The sequence below is a fragment of the Rhipicephalus microplus genome, chromosome 3, assembly GCF_043290135.1.
Source record: "Rhipicephalus microplus isolate Deutch F79 chromosome 3, USDA_Rmic, whole genome shotgun sequence".
Taxonomy (NCBI): Eukaryota; Metazoa; Arthropoda; class Arachnida; order Ixodida; family Ixodidae; genus Rhipicephalus; species Rhipicephalus microplus.
The window spans coordinates 89,773,322-89,794,097 of record NC_134702.1 but is presented as its reverse complement, the minus strand read 5'-3'; the positions used below and the strand labels follow the sequence as shown (position 1 = coordinate 89,794,097).

The window sequence follows — 20,776 nt, the reverse complement described above, 5'->3', positions numbered from 1 at the left end:
GAAAACTTGTTGCCAGTCACGTTTCTGCTAATTTTAGTCTCTTGCAATTTACCTTCTTTGTTGCGATCAATGCTCTTTCGTCTTTTTTTCCTCTCTTCTCTTTCACATCACACGGCGCTATATATTGCTCTTTTGGAGCTTCCTACTTTCCTATTTGGTGTTCTTCGTTTGCGAGGCTCCGACTTCTGCTCTAGACAAGCAGCCCGGGTGATACAGAAACTACAAACGATCAAATCAATAGTAGTGATGTCAAGGAATGGAAGAGCGCCGAAGAGTGCGTAGCTTCTTGCTGCTCAACTTACATAAGGCACGAAACGTGACGTCACTGCCTACATTCGCAGAGGAGTGGTGATTTACGTGCGGATGAACAATAAGGAAGGAAAAAAGCAGGCTCTTTCACACGGCAACGAAATGAAACGGCGAATGTCATCGTCGGCTGTTCAGTTTCTCTGCAGAAGAGGTACGAAAACCTACAGGATATCTTTTCTGCATCAAGAAAACTCTCGGACAGTGGCTGTCTGGCCCGTACTCGCAGTGATCGTTACATGCAGTGCCACGATTCACGTGTTTAGCAAAGGTGGAGAGTTAGGCTTTTGCTAAAGCTGGTGCTGAATTCTTAAAGCCGTTCACCATAGCACATGGCAGTACAGCATAGACACTTTGTAGTTATGTAGTACATAGGTTGCGGACTTCACCTGCGCCGTCGTTTGGTCCCTGCTGTGACCAATAAACTGATGCAGGAGCTTCTTAGCGAGGCTTTTGTAATATTGTTTGCGATAATTACACATAATGTCTACAATTGTTTTACCAACCACTGACGGTGCGACGTTATTGATTTTTTTTGCAAACGCTATATGCATTAGTCACATGTTGCGTGGATTCTCTAGTGGCTGACTTTACATCTGTGTCGAGTGTATGGTATGTTTGCTTTTTAATTTGCTGCAGAAATGCAGAGACCTGCTGGTTTACCGGGGTCACTCCTATATATGTAAAAGAAAAAACTTGTGGCAGCAGTAGTCATGGCTTCTTTTGCAACCAGATGGGCAATTAAATTAGTTGATTCCTCAACTGTAGCCCAGTTGCTTATGTCGACATCTTCTCAACATAGAGTCGTATGTACAAGTTCAGTACACTCAAGACATCAGGAACCACACTTGCTTATTTCCACGGTTTCTAACGAGCACATATCAATAAGAAGATGTAGATCGTTTATCTTCGTTTAGGTTCTCCAGAACAACTATAGGTTTCTCCACTGGAGCACGGAAGATGTTTCGAGAAGTATGAAAGTATTATAGAAAGAAATAGCTTGCATCGCTTAGGCATTTGCTCGAGACGACTGAATGGCTAAATCTATCTTTTTTTCGATGTATTGTACTGACCGCCACTCCCAAATGCTTTCCACATCGAAGGTTGTACTGCACTGCCTCCACTGTCAGACGAATTTGGAGCTTTCAGTTCCATGCGCGGATTTGCAGCGCCTGTGAGATCGGGGAAGATGTCACAGTGTGACACGACGTAATGGGGATAATGAACACCAGCAGATAATGAAGTGCAGAAAGGCTCTGGACGCGTTAAATGCCCTGTTTTTAAGTGTTTTGCAGTAGTAACGAGGCCAACATTAAGTTTTCAGCATCATCACTAATTACAGCAAGAAAGCAAAGTCTGGCGGAGTTGTTACCTCTCCATCCGCTTACCTTTCTTCATATTTATATTGCAACTAATACTCTTATATCTGAAGAATTGACATCCCATGTACATCCTTCAGCGTCATTTTAGGCAGGTTTTATTAAAGCTCTGGTACAGAAAAAAAATACGCTCCCATAATTTCTTTCCTTTATTTATCCATAGTGAGGGTTTCGTTCCAACACACTTTTCTTCAGGTAGTACGCAAGAACCTATTTCTCAGTTGTCCCTTCATATATAAATAGATCACCTGCTACCTGACGCCATCTAGCAAAGCAGTCTTCCACAATTGCCGTCATGGCTACGAGTGGCGCTGACTAACACTCCTAGGCGTTCGTGCATATAAATATCCAACAAAGTGGACCACCGCGGCCGTAGCCTAATTGATACAGAATTAAACAAGTCATTTGGTAGCTGAAGGTTAACTACCTGGCGGTGAGATGTTCTTCGTAGCCTTTACTTTCTTCACGTATATCACGACCTGTGACATCATTATGACGTTGAAAGGTGGTATAATATGATTATTTATTGCGTTACTCCATTTCACACCCGTGACGCGGACGGCAGCTTTTTGCACCTAATGAAGCATACGAGGTTTTCAACTGAATAAAAGCTGGTCGGGGAAATATCACATGTTGTCCCTGACATTGTGGCTTTCATGTGACACCTTTCGCCAATGCAGTACACGTTTTTAAATAAAACACTTTGAACACATCCATCCCAGCGAGGTTCCCGCACGATCGTTTTGTAGCCTTCGCGTTGCTCTTGCGTCCGCGCTCTGCCGGATGCAGGTGTCCAGCACCTGTAGCGGCATGTGCCATGGTGATGCCATATACTTACTTGCACTATATAAGTGTGTGACAGAAGGCTTGTCGCTTTAGCGATGTGTTGTATGTGCTAGACGGTCATTTCAATTCTCCCACTCTCATTCGTCCCACGCTTGCTTACTAGGTCCGCGATTGTTGAAGCTGCAAAAGCCTTGTATTCACCTGGATGCTACCGGTGAGTGGTATTTAAATACGTCTTGAAATGCCAAAAATGAAGCAGCTTATGTGATTAAAAAGATCATTACGCTTCTCAGCAGTAAGTCTATTACAAAAAAAACTTTAATGTTTCTTTACAACTCAAGTTTGATAAAAAGCAAAAAGTGTCTGTCTCTGTATATTTACGCCTAGAAGAATGTTAGTACCACAGAATGTATACGTTAACATGAACAATGCGATGAGCCTACGACCAAGCACGAGCAATGATTGATTCCTTTTTTCATTAAATATACTTGTCCTCCACTAACATTCACTCGCATCTTAATTGTGGAGGTAGTGGTTGAAGTAAAGCATTTCGTATGTTGTGTTTACTTGTGTATTACCAAAGGGTGGAGCCCTCATTCTAGGGGTGCTATGCGGGATGGCCCTAGTTCGGTGGAACTCCGAATCTTTCCGATTAATTCTAGCGACATCCCCTTTTGAAATCATGCATGCTATGAAAAGCTCAAGTCTACCGCTCATCGCGCGCTTCGTTTCATCGATTACGATGAAGCGTGGCTTTATGCCAAGGGTGATCGACAAAGTTTGGCGGTGTCTTCAAACCACAGGAGTCTTTTTCATTTGTTTGTCGTTTTATTGAGTGCAGAGGTGCAGCCATGCAATACACGTGTCCGAAACACTTGTTAACAATAATTTAGAGGTACATGCAGTTTCAATTCACTCTCAACTGTTTAATGTCTGCACCAAGTATAGGAATGTTCAGCACAGTGATTCTCGAATGAAATTAGTTACGGCTGAGCGCCCTAAACCACCGGGGCTGGAGCTGTTCGCTGAGGCCCCATGTATGATAATCATGATCAGATTGTACCGAGGAGGTTTATAAAAAAAACTCATTGGCTTGTACATCCTAGTGCGTTGCACGGCTGGCCTCCGCTTTCTTCATCGTCTTCTTCGTGATCTGCCCGCTCCCCAAGCACGCGAACTCGGCTGATTACCTAAATGGCTCAGTGGTTGCAAAAGAAGTCGGGACATGATATGACCAAACTAATGAAGCCACGTCATAAAAAATGCTGTGCTGTTGGCAAGCCACAGCTTACTAAGGCCACGCTAACAAAGCCGTGAAGAGCCAAGGCTGTGCTAAATAATACCACAATAAATAATGCGCCACCAATCATTGAGAAGAAAATAGTTCACTCACTGACAGTATGCAGACTAAAATCATAATATACAGAACTGTCCTAATTATAGCTTCACAGTAATGAAGAGCTTACTAATTAAGCCCGAGTTATTTATTCCTGCCTGCCACTTAAGAAAGATCTATTGAATAGGGTGTTAGTTATGGACTAGTAAAGAGCAATACTGAAACCATGTCAGGCCGTCCTTGCCATGCCGAAAAGCCGTTATCACCAAGCAAAGCCTGTGAGTGACGTGAGTCATCAATGACCTTATTCGCACAGACTATATGGATATGGACACGAAGAAACAAATGTAGATAATATGTGTGGTTTAACGTCCCAAAACCACCACATTATTATGAATTTATGAGAGACACCGTAGTAGAGGACACCGGAAATTTCGACCACCTGGAGTTCTTTAACCTGCACCCGAATCTGAGCACATGGGACTACAACATTTTTACCTCCATCGTAAATGCAGCCACCGCAGCTGGGATCCGATCCCGCGACCTACGAATCAGCAGCCGAGTACCTTGGCTACTAGACTACCACAGCGGGGCGAAGAAATAAATGCGATAGCATGACGTGGCTACAGGATGTCACACTTAGCTTTATCGCTTTCACGACGTACCACTCACAGCCGTCGAGCAAAAGACCCTGGTGGCATTTGGGGCGAGAAATGTTACCAATTAAGTGTTTGTGAGACAACATTTCCACCGATTCGTTTAGAAAAACACTCAGACGTGTGATGTAAGTAGCATTATCCGGTCCATTTATTTACCTGTAATATTCGATAGATACAGAAGAAGCTGTACGAGAATGCTGCATGTGTGCCCGTGTAGCCCTACGAGTGTGGAAATTTCTTTGCTGCATGTGCAAAGAAAAAAAAAACTTGTCTGAAAGAACACAATCGTCTACGAACACTCCTGGTGGAGGCGCCATTCTCTGTTGGCAAAAATGGCGCCCACTGGTGAAATGTCGACTGTCGGGTCGACGCAGCTGCACTGCCGAAATGATGACTGAGTTGCGGCGCTGTTGCGTTCGTTCATAATCTTCCTTTGAAAGCCACCGTAATGTATCACATGCGTTTGGGACGCCGTGCGCATTCTTGTAGCTGCTTTTTTTTATAGATGCTGCTATCGCGTGCTGCGTACCGTGATCTTGACGCGCTATCGAAGGTCGTGAGTTTGGTTCCTACCAAACCACCTATCTTCGTACAGTCGGCGGAAATCAGACTTCTCGTTCTCTGAAATTATGTTCATTTCAACTCCTAATACCTACACTGCAGTTTAAAAGAAGCAAACAGAGTCACCTATAGGATGCAACTGTCTTCTTTGTAGGTTGGTTCATCGAGTTTGTGTAAAAAAAATCAAACAAAAAAAACAAGCCCTTGACATGTTTCGCCTTTCGCCTTTAAAAGCAGCACCCTGACACACTAACGTAGGAAGAACCCTAACGATCAGTATACACGCTAAGTAATGCAAGAAAGACGGGACATGTGTGAGACAATATATAAACACATATTTTCAGTAAATAGAGAGATGCTTGTATATGCACCTGCGCATTGATTAGTCGATAGGCTTTTATACCATCATCACTCCATTATTATTCTCTGACTAAGTTGTTTTTATTTTCTTTCGCCGCAGGATTTCCTCTTTAGTCATACGGCAGCAGCTTGACCTCAGCGTGAGCACGTGTGTCTGTTGAACCGGCAGGAAGTTGTTCTTTTGGCAATTTCATTTATATTCACTTCTCGCTCATACGTAATTCATGACTGCCAGTCGAAGTGCCCCTTATGAAGGAGCCTAGATTCCTGAAAAACCGTGTGAAAAAAAGGAGGTAGTTACCTTAAAAGCTGCCTTGAATGAATGTATTCGATAAATCGTGAAGCGAATGTTTTTACTTTTTTTTGAAAGAAGAAAAAAAGAATAAGAAAAGACAATCCGCGGCTGTATTTGCTGTCCTCACATATCGCCGCCTTATTAACCAGCAAATAAAGCTTTAGTCACACTGTGACGCTGGACGCGTCAGATGGTTGAACCTGGTAGCGAAGTTTCCATGGGAGCTCGTTTACCTTCAGCAAATGGTGTATGTAAGGGTTTCTCAGGCTGCTTATATGGTGCCTAAATGCGTGCGCGGAGGAGTGTGCATCGAGGCACTCTAGCTGCTCATGCATGGGGTTTAGTGCCATCTATGTGGAGAGGCAACCGTCCGGCGCAACAACAACAACAAAAAAAGCAAAACAAAGAAGACTCGAGACGCTGTGAACAAGTGACGTCATTATCCTGGCATGAGCATGAAATTTCCTCTAAAAATAGTTTTCCTGCGCCCCTTATCAGCAGAATCATGCTAAGATGAGCTGCTGAGTGCTGGACGGGTGTGGTACAAAGAACGCCTGCTAAACTAATATCGACTTAAGACTAGACAGCGAAGTAGTGCCATATAACTCACCACGCTTTTGGTTGAAAACTTCTTCAAATTTCTACTTGGCATACGTGGAATCTTCCGCAGTCGGATTAAAGGAAGCAGCAGCGTAGCCCTAAGATATGCATCGTTGCTCATCTGACTCACACACGTATACACGTTCCCTAAAACGCAGATTGCTTGTGTGGTTGAGCTCTCGCAAGAAATGACACCTAGTGAGGCCAAACTTATAAAACATCTCATTCAATGGTGACAATAACGCGATACTATTACACTTCACACGTGGAGTACCAAGTGAGGTAACAGGTGCAAAAAGTGCGTGCACGCTACCTGCACTTTGTTTGGCCTAATGATCTCATGAATAACTGTGACCTGTAACGTATGCAGGCATGCGAATCGTAGCGCGATAGGTAGCTTAGTGATCTGCTTACCGTTAGCAGGAGTAATAGCAGGCAATGCGTCTGGACAAAGGAAACTTGGCCGCAGAAATAGTCATTCACGCAAATCCAGTGAGCGCAATTGGTTTTGGCGAGCACAGTTCTTGGTTTTCTATCCAGAATACATGGGTCTGCAGGCGTACATGTGTTGCTACTGCATCTTCGCAGAGTTCATCGTTTGCTCGGGTTCCGAGGCAAACGCTCGGCGTTAAACGTTATCCCGCCCAGTTGTCCGTTGGTCTTTGTACACTCAACACAATCACACCCCGCCGCGGTGGTCTAGTGGCTAAGGTACTCGGCTGCTGACCCGCAGGTCGCGGGTTCAAATCCCGGCTGCGGCGGCTGCATTTCTGATGGAGGCGGAAATGTTGTAGGCCCGTGTGCTCAGATTTGGGTGCACGTTAAAGAACCACAGGTGGTCGAAATTTCCGGAGCCCTCCACTACGGCGTCTCTCATAATCATATGGTGGTTTTGGGACGTTAAACCCCACATATCTATCTATCTACTCAACACAATCACCAACAATGAAACGCAGCTCACGACTCGGCGCACAGCCAAAATTGAATTCCCACCACAGTATTTACACGAATGCATTGACGCGCAGAACACCGAAAAACGTGAAGGGGCGTGCCGTCACAGACGAACTCCAGAAGGGCGTCGTTTCACGCACTGAAAGATCGGCACTGCAGCTGCAGTGAATATTAACGGCATGCGCTTCTCGCAGATGGCGCCAAAATTATTCTTCTCCTATAAGCAAGCACTTTAATAAATTATTTACACACGTTTTACTAGCGCAATAACTGTTCAAAGAGCGAGTGTCATTTGAAAAACATAAAAGTTCCTTCGCCCTGGAATAAAACTTGGTTTTTCACTATTAGTGTTTGTTCCCTCCACAGATATTCGCTTTTCAATGATAACACCCATAACTCCCCATGCTGATGTCGCCTGCCATACTATCCAGTGGTGTAGCCAGGGAGTAGAACAGTGAGCCCATGCCCCCCCCTCCCCCCTCCTACCATTTTTTCCCCACGGCATACAGAGCGAAAATGACCACTTCAAGGTCATTGACTCTTCATTTGACTCTTCATTTTCTGAAAATATGCTCATTTTATTTCGTAATGCATACACTAAAGTTAAAAACTCGCAAACAATATGTCCCAGGATTTCACTGACTTCGTTGTCTTCAGTGCCTTTTTAAAATTAAATTTATGTAAGAAAAGGTTGGTGCTTCACTGCCTTCCCCGAAATCAAGATCAAATCACCCCCTCCTTCCGAAAAAATTTCAGCCTACGCCCCTGATACGATCTGAACTGCTTTTCGCCCGAAGCTTCGTAACCTATTTGGAGCGACCTTGCTTGTGCTTTCCCTGCAAGAGAGGAATGCAATATTTTATTGGGGCCCCGTGCACCTTGGCTTCAACCATGTCGCAAGGAAAGGAACCTTAGTGGGCATAACACTGGCTGTTTCACAATATCACTGAATGCTTGCTGTAAATAGAGTTGCGAAGTATGCATGAATTCTTTCTTTTGAGCATTGTCAAAGTACCTACTGCGCGCCTGTATGGTGCAGCTGGGCACTTTGAAGTGGCCGCGGATCTTCAAACAACCCACTCGGTCGGCAATTCGCACGAGAACGTGACAGCGTCAAAGAGCTCATATACGAGAAATGCCGGCGTTGTGACGTTGGTTGTGAGTAGAAATTCGTCACTTTGTCCATGGCTGAAAAATCAAGATAGATGAAAATGAAACAATTAATAAATATTTTCAGCTCGAAGAGACAATATAACTAGGGCTGTGTGCGTGGCAAGCAGATGTACTACTACAACAGTCATGTCATTGCTGGAAAGCGCCATGAAAAAAAAGAAAACCAATGTGAATGTGGTGTAGCGAAAGTATATAGACTCCTTAACACACGCCTTGTTAGGTGGCGGAATCTTTAAAAGAAACCATACCGGGCATCAAAACAAATGAACTGCGCAAGAATCAGACGGTTTTAAGCTGCCCCCCTGTTACCAAGTGTGCAGCTGCGCCTCCACACGTGGTACGTTACGGACGTGTAGTGCGTACCTTTCGAATCAGCGTAAGGTAGAATACGGCGTAGCGCGCAGTTGACCACTATACATCGAGTTCTAGGATAGCTTGAAAGGTGCAATGTTAAGCGCACAAACCTTACTTTTCCTTTCGACACGGGGTCCTATTATGCAATCACGCTCCACTCTTAAAAAAAGCTGAAGCGTCCTCCAGTTTTTCACTCATGTTGCAATTTTACGATTCTGCGAATCTATATAAATGCATTATGGATAACCATCTCGCCACAAGGAATTATTATTGCGTTTTTTAAGCAGCAAGTTGGAGCACTGGAATGGCTCTTGATACAAATACTTGCTTACCATTTAAAGAGCACGTGTTTGATTCTTACAAAAACGAAAGCTCATTATAATTTTTTGGCATTTATACAGTGTTCTTTCACAGACACTGCTATTTATTTTTCTTACAATCAATGGCACCGACACCAGTTTCAGCACCCTAATTTATGCGAAGCTCGCTATCGCGTTATGGGTGTCAGAGCGTTTTGCCATTGGGCTCCGGTACAGAAAAAGGCAAATCACCGTTACTTTGCAGAAGTGCCCAATGAAGCCTAACAGGAAGGAAACTTACTGTGACCAGTGGGCTGTACACTGCTGCACTGGGATGTCTATCAAATTCAAATTTTGGCCCAGAAAATGGGATTGATATGTTCGCACGCAGGATTATTTGACCAGGTGCCAGCCAAGGGTCCGATGCTCGCAGTTCTGTACCTGTTGATGACGACTCAGTTGGCGCAAACTTCTCCAGTACAGAATGGAACGACGGATTCACCCATCGTCAACATGCCGGAGAAAGCAATGTCGCTGGCAACGTCTACAGCTTCTCCGAAATATAATAGCGGGTTCGACTACGTACAGTTGCTGCGTGGTTTGGTGAACCAGGCGCTGTCCAGAATGTCGACGTCCCTCCTGAGGAAGCTGCTGAAAAAGGACGTGCGGCCGGAGTGTACGGCGGGCCTACTGAGGACCCTACGTGGCTTTTGGAAACTTGAACCATGGGCGCTTAGATGTGAGTACACTCGGGTGAGTCAAGGGGTTATGTTTTCGGCCCTGGGGAGGCTCTTAAGCAGTCGAAACTCGGTCCCCCCTGCCTTGTTAGCCCAAACTATTTTTTTTTCATAATGCATAGCCAACAAAGAAAGCAATGGATGAGCTGAAGGAATATGGCACTATGGTGCATTTCTCGTGCTCCATATTAGTCTGTCATGTACCAGCTGGGATTTAAAGAAGTTGCTCCTAAAGCAAACTTCTCATGTTGTAATTTGAGCTTAGCCTGTTAACCTGTTTTGTTGTTTTCAGAACAAGCCGTAGTAATTTAGGTAGAGATACCGTTGGCCTGAACTTTGTGCAGGAACACTTCTACACTCTGTCAAACTACCAAGAGTTGTCAGACTATATTTATAGAGTCATCATTCCTGTGGCAGATAATCCATCGGTAACGCTATCAGACTTTTCCGGCACCCTCAAGCGCCGCCAACTTTCTCTGAATACGCGTTTGGGACCTCACTGTGACAGTGCAAATGTATTGTGCGCAGTGTTCGATGCGTCCGGGAAGTACCCCACGGGGCTACTTGAAGGCACCCACGTGGACCTGGGGGCATTTGACGAATGCCTCCACACCGTAGTACATGATGACTTCGGAAATGTGATTTCGCAAGGCCAGTATTGCAATTTGCTGATCTACATAAACAACGGCACAGCATTCGAGGAAGGACTTGAATCATTCTCGGATGTTTTGCACCCAGCGGTAAGTAAGAGTCTATGGGACGCTCTGATAAAATATCGTGCCTAATCGCGAGATCCGTCGGCGAGGTGTGGACATAAGTGGCTAACTACCCATTCTCTAATGATGTCGCGCTCATAGTGTGATTTCCGCAGCAGGTAATTTGGTCCTTATATGAACGTTCCTTTTTGTTTTTGTTTTGCTAACACAAACAATGAAGAGCAGGAAACCGAATGGAGATATTCTTCGTAAATGACAAATTCTGGTAAAGATCATTCTTTTCCTTCTACCGTACATCTTGTTAAAATGACCTACAAGATATAGATAAAGGCCGACTCACCAGGAATGCACTAAGCGTGGTTCAGTTTATATATCATGAGGGGACACTTGATAATTACTCAAAAAGCTGAGCCATGAAGTAGTGATCCCAGCATCATCTTATCACGCAAGATATTTGGCGTCAAGAGCGCACTTATGCGACTGGTATGTATTTAAAGCATAACCAGACGTCGGGCCAGTTCACTGCTCGTCCATGGTTGAGCACGAAGTGCTTGAAATCATCCAACACTTTTGCTAAATGCATCAGCAAAAGTATTGCGCTGTTGGATCGAGAAAAGTTCTATGAAATTATAACATCAAAGCGCTGTTTTAGAAAAAAAAGTCTGTTGATTTTCAAAAATAACTCATCGAGAAATTAGCCGAGAGTTCTTTTATTACCCGAAAGGACTCTGAGTCACGTGGGGTTGTAAAAGCCATTCAGATTGTACTGTTATAATCAGCCGTGTGGATTATTTCAGGGCCGAGGTATCGGTTTAACGTGTGCAAGACTTTCTTTTGCTGAATTATTTCACCTTTTGTTGCAGCTAAAAGATTTGAGCAAGTACTTTTCGGACATGAACTTTCCTGTTCTACGCCTCGCAATCTGTTTGTTAAGTGACTGCAACCAACGCGACCTGCAAACCATAGTGACGAAAGGTGAGTGCAAACTTACGCAAATCTAAAATTACTGCTGAGTATTGTTCTGAATAATACACTGGTGCAAAAATGTTGGAATATATTGTTCCATTAAACACCTTATTAAACGTAAGATTCGTATATAATTTTCAAAATTTCGAGAGCGGACAAAAATTACACCATCTCCGGCTTAAGAGTACCATGTATAGATGCGAAGCAGCTACACTGGCGGTGGCGTTGACGATAGCACTCATAGCGGCGTTCCGCTGAGGAGAAACCTTGGAAGAAGGGGGGGGGGGGATGAACAACAAGAGGGAAGGCAGGGAGGTTAACCAGGCACATGCCCGGTTTGCTACCCTACGCTGGGGGAATGGGAAGGGGACATAAAGATGGGAGAGAAGAAAAAGAGAAGAGAGAGAGAGAGAGAGATTGTTAGTCTATCGGCTGGCGCGTGTCCAGCGGTGGCACTACACAAAAGTTAAAGGTTGTCACGTAGGCCTGTAGTCTTCAAAAAGCACAAGACAGCTTTGACTACTTTCTGAGCCGACGAAAGGCGAGGACGGTGTTCCAGCAGCTTCTGCATAGAGAGTGGCCGATCGTCAAATTGTCGCAATGCGTCCGAAAGCTTCTGTCTTTCAGAGGCAAATCGAGGGCAATGGCATATCAGATGGTCCATGTCTTCTTTGGCGCAGCAGACGTCACATTCCGCATTGTCGGTCAATCCGATGAGGGTTCTATACGCTTTTGTGAAGGCAACCCCCAACCAAACGCGACAAAGAAGCGAAGCTTCACGTCGACGAAGTCCGGATGGAGGTCGAAGTTCCAGTCGAGGGTTTATTTGGTAGAGTCTCGTATGTCTTATGCTGGGGGTGTTCCACTCCTGGAGACACAGACTACGTGCCAGGTGACGAAGTTGCTTTGCAGCGTCAGTCCTTGACAAAGGAATTGGAAGAATGTGCTCTTCTTGGTGCGATGTGCCAGCGGCGTTGTCTGCAGAATCATTGCCACTGATCCCACAATGGTCAGGAAGCCACTGAAGCTTGACCTCGTGGCTTGTTTCTGTGACGTGGTGAAGAAGCTTGACAACTTCGTAAGTTAACTGTTCATGGCAACCTCGTCGAAGGACTGACTGCATGCTCTGTAGGGCCGGTTTCGAGTCTGAAAACACAGCCCCTTTACTTGGTCTCTGAGACTTGATGTACTCTAGGGCGCCACGCAAAGCCGCAAGTTCTGTCGCCGTAGACGTACTGGCGTGTGACAGCGTGATTCGCAGAGTGATTCCTCTAGCTGGAATCACCACCGCACCGCCAGAACCAGACGCTGTGGTTGAGCCATCAGTGTATATGTGCACGTGGTTATTGTACATTTCGTGCAGAAGGTTCAAGCTCAATTGTTTTAGGGCTGATGAAGGCAAATTTTATTTTTTCTGTATTCCTGGAATTGAAATTCGTACTTGCGGAAGTGTCAGGCACCACGGAGGATACACCAGTTTCTCAGCAGGCGTAAAACCTGACGTAAACGACGCACGATGTGCATAGACAATTGCACTAAATTTCGTGCGGGGCCTCTCAGTAGCGAGGGTTGACAAGTGGTGGGAAGGATTTCTAGCATGTTGCCTGAGGTACGTATGCATCGTTTCAATGGTGATGTCCGTCATGATTGAGTAATCCTGTGCAATGGCAATTGTTTCAACTGTCGATGCGCAGCGGGGTAAACCAAGGCATAACCTAAGCGCCCGAGCTTGAATATTTTGGATTGTGCGCAGGTTCGTTTTGCACGTGTTAGATATAACAGGTAGGCTATACCGCAGAAATTCAATAAATAATACCTTGTACAGCTGTAACATAGACTCGACCGACATTCCCCAACTTTTTCCGGCAAGAAACCTGAATAAGTGACAAATGGCCGTCAGCCGCTTTTTCACGTAGTTTACGTTGGGTGTCCAAAAGAGAAACCTGGGGAGGAACGAAGGAAAAACAGGAGGAGAGAAGGCAAGAAGGTTAACCAGGCACACGCTACGTTGGAGGGATGTGAGAGGAGAGTATAAAGATGAGAGAGAGAAAGTGAGGAAAGAGGAGAGAAAGAGACAAAAAAAATGTCACTCAATCGGCTAATGCCGCACTCTGTGCAGCGCTGGCACTACACAATAGCTAAATGTGTTCCCGTAAGTATGTAGTCCTTAAAAAGCACAAGAGGCTTTTGACTGCCTTTTGAGCCGATGAAAGACAACGATGATGCTCAAGCAGCATCTGCATAGAGAGTAGCCGATCGCTCAATTGTCGCAACGCGTCAGCAAGTTTTTGTCTCTCAGAGCCAAGTCGAGGGCAACGGCATAGCACGTGGTTAATGTCTTCTTCGGTGCCGCAGACGTGGCATTCCGCAATGTCGGTCAATACAATGAAGATTGCGTATACTTTTGTAAAGGCAACCCACAACAAAAGCCGACGAAGAAGCGAAGCTTCACGTCGATCAAGTACGGATGGACATTGAAGTTCCAGTTGATGGTCTGATGAATTCTTGTATGGTGTTCCACTCCAGTTGCCCTACAGTGTTTGTCCTTGACAGAGGGATTAGAAGGGTGCGCTCTTCTTGGTGGAATGTGTGATCCACGTTATCTGCGGAATAATTGCTACTTATTGCAAAACCAGGTAGCCACTGAAAATTGATCTCTTGGCCTGTTCCCGTGACGTGGTGCTTCACAACCTCGTACGTAAGCTGTTCGTAGAACCTTCATCAAAGAAATGACTGCGTGCTCTCTTAAGGCCAGTTTAGAGTCGCAAAACACAGCCCTTTACTCGGTCGCTGGGATGCGATTGTACTTCAGGCGGGAAGGTTATGTTTGGCGTTGCGTCACCAAAGGCCAGAATTTGGTGTGGTTGTTGCCAGGCTGCCACCAAATTACTGCGAAGGTATGCGGAATGGGTTGCGCACTATTCATACATAATACATAATACCTCGATAGAACGAAAGCGTGTCCCAGACGACTGGCTTGTGGCGAAGGTCGTGCCAACGCATAAGGGTGGAGATTAATATAAGGTGGAAAATTACCATCCTATTTCCCTTACCTGTGTATGCTGCAAGCTTTTAGAGCATATTATATCCAAAGCTATGTATACGTATCTTGAGGGCACAAAACATTTTTTCCTAATCAGCATGGTTTCAGGCAGAATTTATCTACTGTAACCCAATTAACAGAAACAGTCGATGACTTCACGCGTGCCTTAAATAATAGTGTTCAGATTGACGCAATATGTCTCGACTTCTCCAAAGCCTTGACAACGTCCCTCACAGGGAGTTAATTAATAAGTTAGCACACCTAGGCATAAATTATAACATAATGCAGTGGATAAGTGCGTACCTGACAGGCAGAACACAATATGTAGAACTAAACGGCTTCAAATCTGAGTCATTAAGCGTTACCTCAGGGGTACTGCAAGGTTCAGTTTTAGGACCGATATTATTCTTAACATACATAAATGACACTTCATGCGGCATAGATAGAAGTACTACAGTGCGACTTTTTGCAGATGACTTCCTAATTTATAAAGAAATACACAGTGAAGCTGACCAAAAAAACGCTTAATGCTATTCTTGATGCTGACAGTAATTGGTATCTGAATCCAAAATGGAAATAAATCAAACTAAAACAGTTGCTTTGCGCCTCACAAACAAAAGTAAGCGTGTCTTCCATTCCGATTACAATCTATGTTCCACCCGCCTGTCTACCGACAATGAAATAAAGTATTTAGGTGTAACAATATCCAGTAATCTAAATTGGAGGAAGCATTTGGAAAACCTTTGTGTGGTGGCGGAGAGAAAACTATGGTACTTGCGAAGAAAACTAAGACTTGCTACGACAACCGTTAAGCTAGCAGCATATCTTACGTATATTCGGCCAACATTGGAATATGCCAGCATTGTGTGGGGTCTTTCGGAACTCGGCCTCATTAATATGCTAGAAAGATTACAAAGGCGAGCCACCAGGTTTATTATTTCAAAGTACTCCTCGACTGAGTCATTAATAGAAATACTACGCTTTCTTCAACTGCCCAGTTTAGCTGAACGACGGCAATAGGCAAAGATGAAGTTCTTGTTTTTATTGTAAAAAAATAAAGTAAACATAAACACAACAAAATACTTAACTCCACGCCGTGGAAGAAACCTAAGAAGTTTAAACGATTACACATACGAAGTGCCACAACAGCGTGTCAATGTATATGCGAATTCATTTTTTCCAAAAACAATTCGTCAGTGGAATGCTTTGCAATTACCACTGGTTCATTGTGATTCACTGGAAAAATTTGAGGAAGGACTCAAAGATATTTTTCTGTAAGCACGGTCTACTATATTAATTTATTGCAATTTATTTGTATGCTTACTACGACTGCACTGTTTTTCCTTTAGCCTATATGTCGGTGTTTCCAATGTATGTCATGTAACATTTCCAAGTCCAAGTGTTGCTGTTTAAATTGCTGTACGATTTGAATGTATTGATGTTTGTCATTCTTAATATGTCCCACCCCTGTAACAGCCGAAAGGCTAAATGTATTTGGAAAATAAATAAATAAAGATAAATTCGGCGGAGAAGCTTGCCCCTGTTACTGTGGCTTCTCCGTGAGGGTTCAGTGTCGTCCACGGAGCATTTCGCGAGTCCGTGAGCGACACTTGCCGTTTTGATTACCGGAATGAACGTAAAACGCGCGTTTCAGAAATCGGGTCGCATTCTCTTGCTGCGTGCGCTGCCTTTCAATTAAGAGATCATGTCTCAGAGTTAGGTAATAAACGACGCGTCGTTCACCGTGCATTTCGCGAGTGCGTGTGCGACTTAATTAACGAAATGAACCGTGCGTTGCAGAAGGTGTTCTCTTGCTGTTTGCGCAGCTGTGCAATTAAGAGATCGTGTCTAAGTACTAGAAGCGATGGGGAAAGTGAATAGAGTCACAGCAGGCGGTGTGCTGCCCCCCCCCCTCCCTTTGTTTTTCACAAGTGATCATGCCGCGTCGACCATGCACCACGACGGGGACGCTACGCTTCTCATAGCTGTGTCAGCACAAGAAATATTATTCGGAGTCGTTTGCAATGAAGAATCTATGCACAGCAGGCAGGGCCAAGGCTCCTTTTTTGCCTGTAGAGACGTAATTTCAGTGGTCGTCGTACGTCCTAAGATGTAAGACCCTTTGCTTCGGTTAATAGAGGCCATCGCTCGCTGGTATCCCGCTTAGGAACTGTCTATCGTGAGTGATCAGCGTGCAGTGTGAAATCTCTCGGGACCTGCAAGTGACTGCAGCTCTTCGGGTGGGGTCCCATTTACAGGTTACGCGCGAGTCGCGCTTAATTCACTCCAACTGCAGCGATAAAGCAGCCATCCAGGCTTGAATGCCTTGGAGTGTGCGCAAGTTAGTTTTCCACGCGTTAGATATTCCAGGTAGGCTGTACGCAGGAATCTAACAATTAAGACCTTGCACAGCTGTAACATAGACTTGATGGACACTTCCCAAGTTTTTCCGGCATGCAACCTGATCAAGTGACAAATAGCAGTCAGCTGCTTTTTCCCGTAGTTTACGTGTGGCGCCTAAACAGATGGGATGACACCAAATAATAGTTAATTGATATGCCGTAGGCGGGCATCGGCTATCTGGTGAACGCCATGGTCAGGCCATTCTGTGTCTACACGTAAAAGGATCTATTCTGTAAGTAGCCGCGAACACACATGGTTCTTGGCACTGAGTCCTACTCCTTCTATTGTGCTGAGAATGGCTGCGAAGTCACAAAGCAAGCAGGGATGAACCTATGTTTCCTACTAGAACATACCATAGCTGATAATGGGCAATGAGAGACAAAGGACTCCGTCTGGATGCAGGGATCCGAAGTCCACTTTTAGTTAACGTGCACGCTGCGAATTTTTATTGTTCAACAGCACACAAGAGAAATGTCCCATTGGCACTACCTTTGAGGTAAAGATCCAGTGCCAATATATACGGAGCGACCAGCGAACGGTTGTACAGCGCCAGCAGTGGTTTTTCCAGCAAAAAAACTCGCTCACAGACACGTCTGCGTCGGCGTTCCGAGGCGAGAGAGGGGGAGCGTGAGAGAGGAGAGTGGGTATTGGAGCACGATATGTCCTGGGGAGCGCTGACGCCAGTGGATCAAAGCTCGCATAGCTGTTCAGGTGTTTCGATTTCGCGGTAAGTTGAAATAACTGAATGTGCTTCGGTGGCGCGCATTTGTGGATTTAGGCATCGGTGGAGTTGAGCCTCGACTCGGGCAGCTTATTTAGCAGCTGCGGCAGATGACGCACGTCCTCCAATTGCATCCCTCAGTGTCCTAGAAGAACTGGCTTAAGCGTTTGTATAGAGGCAGCCGGCTTATAAAAAGAAGGCACTGCCGTGAAAAGCTTGACTGACGCGGACAATTTCGTGCAGCCCATTCCCCATCAACAGCAGCAATGGGAGCTTGGCGCGAGTGCTTCGCTGTTTGGAAACCACTGAAGGCCGCGTGTGGGTGCACTCGACCACGGCCAACGCAGGACAGAGCACACTGATGTGGCGCCGTGGGTGTCTGCCGCGTAATCTGTAGTCCCATGACTGTCCTTCGGTCCTCCTCACGCTCTGGTCGCTATCGCTGTTTTTCATACTCCGCGGCGCTCCTCAATCGATGTCTTTTGTCCTCGTTCTCTCTTTTGGTTTAGAGAACGACGACGCCACTCAGTGCCGCAATTGGAGCGTACGAGCTGGGCTCTAAAAGGGACACAAACGATGTGTGGTGATCTCTATAAAGTGAGACATAAAAATTTGGGAACCCTTGAGCTTCGCCTTGAAGAGTTGAACGTGATAGTGAAGTCCGGCTCCTAGTGCGACCTTCAACCACTAAGTGAATACGTATTATTATAATTTTAACACACACACACACACACACACACACACACACACACACACACACACACACACACACAGGCGCGCGTGCGCGCATGTTACCTACAGCATTTTGATCTAAAGCAAAAGTCGATGACCTTCAAGATAAACGCCGCGCGCTTGCGATCTCGGAAGCCATAGAGAGTCTAACATTGCCTCACAGATGGCAGCAAATTATCTAGCGTTTGCTCTTTGCTTGATCAACGCCTCTGAAAAGCCGTGACATATTTTCCAATAGATGGACATAGTTGCCCATTTTAGAGCTGTTTGAAAGTTGCTGTGTATTAATAGCGGCGATGGCTACACTATCCCGGCCTTTTTCGACGTAGTTTGATGGTCTCATAATTGTACCCACAAATCATCAAATGGGTTCGTTTTCGTCGTGACACCTGCCGAACAAAATGCGTTAAGGCGACTTCTTCCACTAAATGATATTTGTGTAGTGTTTTTTCCCAAAGCAGCTTGAAGTAACATCGTGGCTTTGTGGTAGGAAACCTGCTCGCTACGTAAACGACCCGGCTTGGATCCACAATGAGACCGAAAATTTTATTCTTTGTTTTATTTGCTTCCTTCTTGATTCTTATCTCACGGACGATTTTTCGCTCACAAGCAATGGTGCCGACGCCGACGGCGAAATCTCTGCGACACGAGCTCTCTAACGCTACAGCTTTTATAAATTACGACCATTATATACTCTTCATACTGAAGCTTTACCGACCACACAAGACGACACAGACGAAAGGGACACAAGAAGCAGTGAAGCTGGTGCTTGGGTACCTTTCGTATGCCACTCAGACCTCCTGCCGTTCTGCTCTTGAACTTTGTGCTGATGTATTGAACTTTATAAAGAAGTTTCTGCTCATGCGCTATTGAATTTTATGTTGGGCTCAGTGCTGATGTTTTCTCGAACTTGGGGGATGCATTTCTGCGAGTCTTGTTTGAAATGTGGTTAGGCTTCCGAGGAAATGCCATTGACTATTATATACGTTCAGCTCACATTTAGGAATTGTTATAGTAAGGATTTTGACAATAACGAGAGCCGGCAAGGAGTAATTCGGTAGTCTTCAGCTCGGCCGCTTGGATCGGGAGTGCACAGCCGCGCGTTCCCGATCCAGGCGGCCGTGGTTTTCAGCTTACGGTGCAGCGAGGGACACGCTACTGTGTTCCCAATGGAGTACCAATGTTATGAGTTCGTTGCCACCTGTGCACGGGAGTCTCGTCATATGCTGTGCCCATGTGTATGCTAACTACTTCAGCTAGCACAAGGGTTAAAACATATGTTTGGTGTCAATCGTCGGGATTATGCGTTACTACGTATAAACGGGGGTTCACCCAGCTCAAATAGGGCTAAAGCTAAATGACGAACTCTAATATACGTTGTGTGCAAGCTCTCATACGTTAACTAACGCTCCTATACTCCTGCGAAGACACGGTTCACGTTTGTGCTATGCCCATTCTCACGACAAAGGGTTAAGACATGTGTTTTTCTTTAGTGTCCTTCTACTACAGCCACTCGAAGCCAGTAGTCCGACATTGCACTTCTTTTCATGTGCGTTGCCTAGGTAAATTGATGGTTTTACTTTTAACGGAAGCATTAGTTTTTCCACTTTTAGGAAGCATCCAAGCAGTATGTCTAAGTGCTCATAAGTATGGAACCTGTATATGTGTGAAGAACAAAAGAAAAACAGTTTTGTTTCGTACAAAGTTATTGACGTCTTTTAAAACTTCTGTGTTGTTTTTTTTTTGATAAACGGACAGTGACACCTTCTTTTCTACGCCTCCAAGTGTCCAACTGCGTCACAGAGGAACGAGAACCGTGGAACAAAACAAAAGTGGGAACTGTGTAAGTAACCTTCCTTCAAGTTTCGTATTCGAAGTTCTTAAAAAAAAAAAGGTATCATAACAAGTGAATAAACAATGTTTCATGACCCCCTCACTGGGGTACCAGGGGGGGGGGGGAAGTAGTCTCAATTCAACCGTAGTTTTCAGAATTGTTATGTAAATGTATATAAATACGGGAATGAAAACATACGCACAAACATACATAAAGTATTGTTGAACCCCCGCCCTATCAAGAAAAAAGTTCTAACTGTCCTAGAGGACCCAGTACGCAGTGAATTATAACAGAATATAAGAAATGTAGTAAATAGCATGTTGTAATTAGGATGACACCTGCACAACAAACTTCCAGGTGGGGCCTGGTAGTGATGCAGAACTATGAATAAATTGACTATCGAAAGCATCGATAGCAGAGCTATTATTGCTGTCGCATTGATGGCACAACACACATAGTGCTAATAATGATAAACTATCGATAGTATTACCGATAGTGCAAGTGATAGTTTCACCAGTGACAATAAAACATGTAATACTGTTGATATATTCTGCTGGGAATGCGT

At 44.9% G+C, this 20,776-nt stretch overlaps 1 protein-coding gene across 1 annotated transcript; it reads left to right on the top strand.

The window, feature by feature from the left end:
* The first annotated feature begins 9,683 nt into the window (after positions 1-9,683).
* Positions 9,684-20,224, top strand: LOC142802864 (nose resistant to fluoxetine protein 6-like). The gene is made up of 4 exons (XM_075887930.1): positions 9,684-9,798; positions 10,325-10,536; positions 11,376-11,487; positions 20,136-20,224. Exons 1-4 carry the CDS (start codon positions 9,684-9,686, stop codon positions 20,222-20,224), a joined length of 528 nt encoding a protein of 175 aa, XP_075744045.1.
* The last annotated feature ends 552 nt before the right edge of the window (positions 20,225-20,776 follow it).

Coding starts and splice junctions, on each gene's coding strand:
- LOC142802864 (XM_075887930.1), top strand. CDS start 9,684: ATGTCGACGTCCCTCCTGAGGAAGCTGCTGAAAAAGGACGTGCGGCCG. Junction 9,799..10,324: donor TGAACCATGGGCGCTTAGAT/GTGAGTACACTC, acceptor TATTGTGCGCAG/TGTTCGATGCGTCCGGGAAG. Junction 11,488..20,135: donor GCAAACCATAGTGACGAAAG/GTGAGTGCAAAC, acceptor ATAAACGGACAG/TGACACCTTCTTTTCTACGC.